Source organism: Manacus vitellinus, unplaced genomic scaffold (genome assembly GCF_001715985.3).
Source record: "Manacus vitellinus isolate BGI_N305 unplaced genomic scaffold, ASM171598v3 scaffold_1_pilon, whole genome shotgun sequence".
Classification (NCBI taxonomy): domain Eukaryota; kingdom Metazoa; phylum Chordata; class Aves; order Passeriformes; family Pipridae; genus Manacus; species Manacus vitellinus.
In genome coordinates, this window is record NW_021939396.1 from 544,987 (window position 1) to 547,535 (window position 2,549).

A 2,549-nucleotide genomic window follows, 5' to 3' on the forward strand; every position below is an offset into this window, starting at 1 on the left:
TTTTAACTTTTATATTTGATTAATTAATTAATTAATTGATTGATTTTGAATCTCCAGCCGAGACTCGGAAAACGGGACTTGAAAATCCTGTTTCTTCTGGCTGAGGGGGGAGATGTGTTCAAATCTTATTTGCATCAAAATCAAAGTTCTGAATGATCCTGAGGAACAGCTCCGGGTTTTCCAGAGGAAGCAGTGGCTGCCTCATCCCTGGAATTCTTCAGGATGGATTGGGTGGGGCTTGGAGCGACCTGGGATAGTGGAAGGTGTCTCTTCCCATGGAATGAGATGATCTTTGGGGTCCCTTCGCTCTCCTGAATCCCTCCAATATCACCACCCCCTTCCTCAAAACACCTTTCCCTGGATTTCTTTGCGGCTTCCCTCATCTCAAACAACGGGAAAACCGAGGCGGGAGCGGAGAAAACGGGATTTCACCTGGAGTTTGGGCCAACTTGGGGTCGGGAACTTCACCCCGGGGGTTTAGGATGTTCTCACCGTTCCCCCCTTTGTGTCTTCTCCCAGGTGGGAAGAGGAAAAGAAGGAAGATGGAGTCAAGTGGACGCAGTTGGAGCACAGGGGCCCCTACTTTGCCCCCCTTTACGAGCCCCTTCCCGAAGACGTTCGCTTTTATTACGCCGGTACGTCCGCCTTGGGATGGCACCTGGGGTTGTCTCTTCCCTGGAAAAACAGCTGGTGTCTTCTGCTGTATGGAATAGGAATATCCCATGGGATAAAGCCTGCAGGCATTGCTTGGAGCTGGAGGTGGAAGGAGTTCTGGGGTTATTCAGGAGTTGATCCTGGTGGTCGTTTTTTTCCCTGAGGAACTGTTTTTTTTCCTCGTTAAGGTGCGTTTTGGGGTTGAGTTTTAAGGATGAGTTGAAGCTCATCCTGGCTGGAAAACCAGGATTTTCCTGTCCCGTGGCCTCAGTGACTCGTCCTGTGAAATCTGGAAGGCTTTGGTTGAGGTGCTCTGAGCTCCTGCTCGTGGCTCCTGGTGTCCCCAAGGTCACCAAGGATCACTCACAGCAACTCCGGCGTCGCCAAGGGGCTGATCCAGGACAGATCCAGAGCTCTGCTGTCCTTGTTTTCCTCCCATTTCTGCTGGAATGTCTTCTCCCTGCTCTCAGCTTCATCCCTGAACTCATTTCTGGTGGATCCAGGCAAGGAGGAGCAACCTGGGGCTTGGCCAAAGGGGTGCTGGAGATGGGAGGGGACCGCATTCCCTGGGGGTCTTGGTGCTCCTCAGCTCCATCCCTGGGCCTTCCTGTGCCTTTTTTCCAGTAGGAAAAAGGCCAATTTTGGGGAATGAGGTGTCTGGAGACACCAGAGGGCACTGCTGGGACATCCATGGGGCTGTCAGAGACTTTGGATCTCTCAGGAGGATCCCTGGCAGGGTTTGAACCTTCTCTGTGACCTCTGAAGTTGTTGGAGATCCACCTGTGTGCCGTGTGGATCGGGGCCGGTGGCTTTGGCCTGGAATCTTTGATCTTGGCTCGTTTCCATCCAGGAACGGTGATAATTTTTAAGGAAAAGTGTTTGTGGACAGACAACAACCCCAAGTAGGAGGAGACCACGGAAGGGACCACGTGGTGCCTGTGGGTTGTCGTGGGGCTGCTCTGAGGCTGTGACCCCCCCATGGCCTGCAGTCCAGGAACCCAAAACCCTGGTGGTCCAGGTGGGATTGGACCATCCCCTGGAGCTCTGCAGGTTCCTTTTCCTCCAGCTTGCCTCGGAAAGCTGTTTCCAAGGAATTCTTAGGATGAGCCAAGATGTTCTTCCTTGGTTTCAGTGTGTTTCTCTGGGCGAAGAGCTCAGGAGAGGGTGGTGGCTTTGGCACCTCCAGGGACCGATCCCAGGCCCGGAGAAGCCCCTGGAACCGATCCCAGACCCGGAGAACCCCCAAGAGAACTGATCCCAGATTCTGCCCAGAGAAGCTGTGCCTGTCCCATCCCTGGAAGTGTCCAAGGCCCGGTTGGACAGGACTTGGAGCAACCTGGACTAGTGGAAGGTGTCCCTGCCCATGGCAGGGGTTTTGGAACTGAAAATCCCTTGCAACCCAAACTATTCCATGATTCTTCGATCCACTGGACAACCAGGAGAGGCTCTTGCCTCTTATGTCTTTTACAAACTTCAGCTTGGAGCATCCCATGGTTGTTCCATCTGTGTGGATGAGGTGAAACCTCTCCAAGGAGGATCCTGCCTCCTGGAATTGGTGGCATTCAGGAACATCCCACTGTGCCAAGAGCTGTGGATGTTGATCCTGGAGCAGGAGGCGCTGAGCTCCTGCCAGTGACTCTCCTCCCCCTTTGTCCCTGTTTTGGTGGAGTGTGGAATGTGAGGAGTCTCCAAAGGACTCTGGGATTGGGCTGTTCCCTTAACTGATGCTGAAGGTCCTCTCTTTTCCCAGGAAAACCCCTGAAGCTGAGCTTGGCCACGGAGGAAATCGCCACATTTTATGCCAAAATGCTCGACCACGAATACACGACCAAGGAGATCTTCCAGAACAACTTCTTCCACGACTGGAGGAAGGTACATCCCTGGGAAGGCTTCCT

The 2,549-nt window shown here is 53.2% G+C and overlaps 1 protein-coding gene across 1 annotated transcript in view; it reads left to right on the forward strand.

Moving 5' to 3' along the window:
* The window catches only part of TOP1MT (DNA topoisomerase I mitochondrial), a 19,624-nt gene that overhangs the window by 5,824 nt on the left and 11,251 nt on the right, over nt 1-2,549 (forward strand). Inside the window, exons 4-5 of the mRNA XM_029959257.1 lie at nt 520-635; nt 2,405-2,526. Coding sequence (XP_029815117.1) covers nt 520-635; nt 2,405-2,526 — 238 coding nt within the window. The remainder of the gene's footprint in view (nt 1-519; nt 636-2,404; nt 2,527-2,549) is intronic.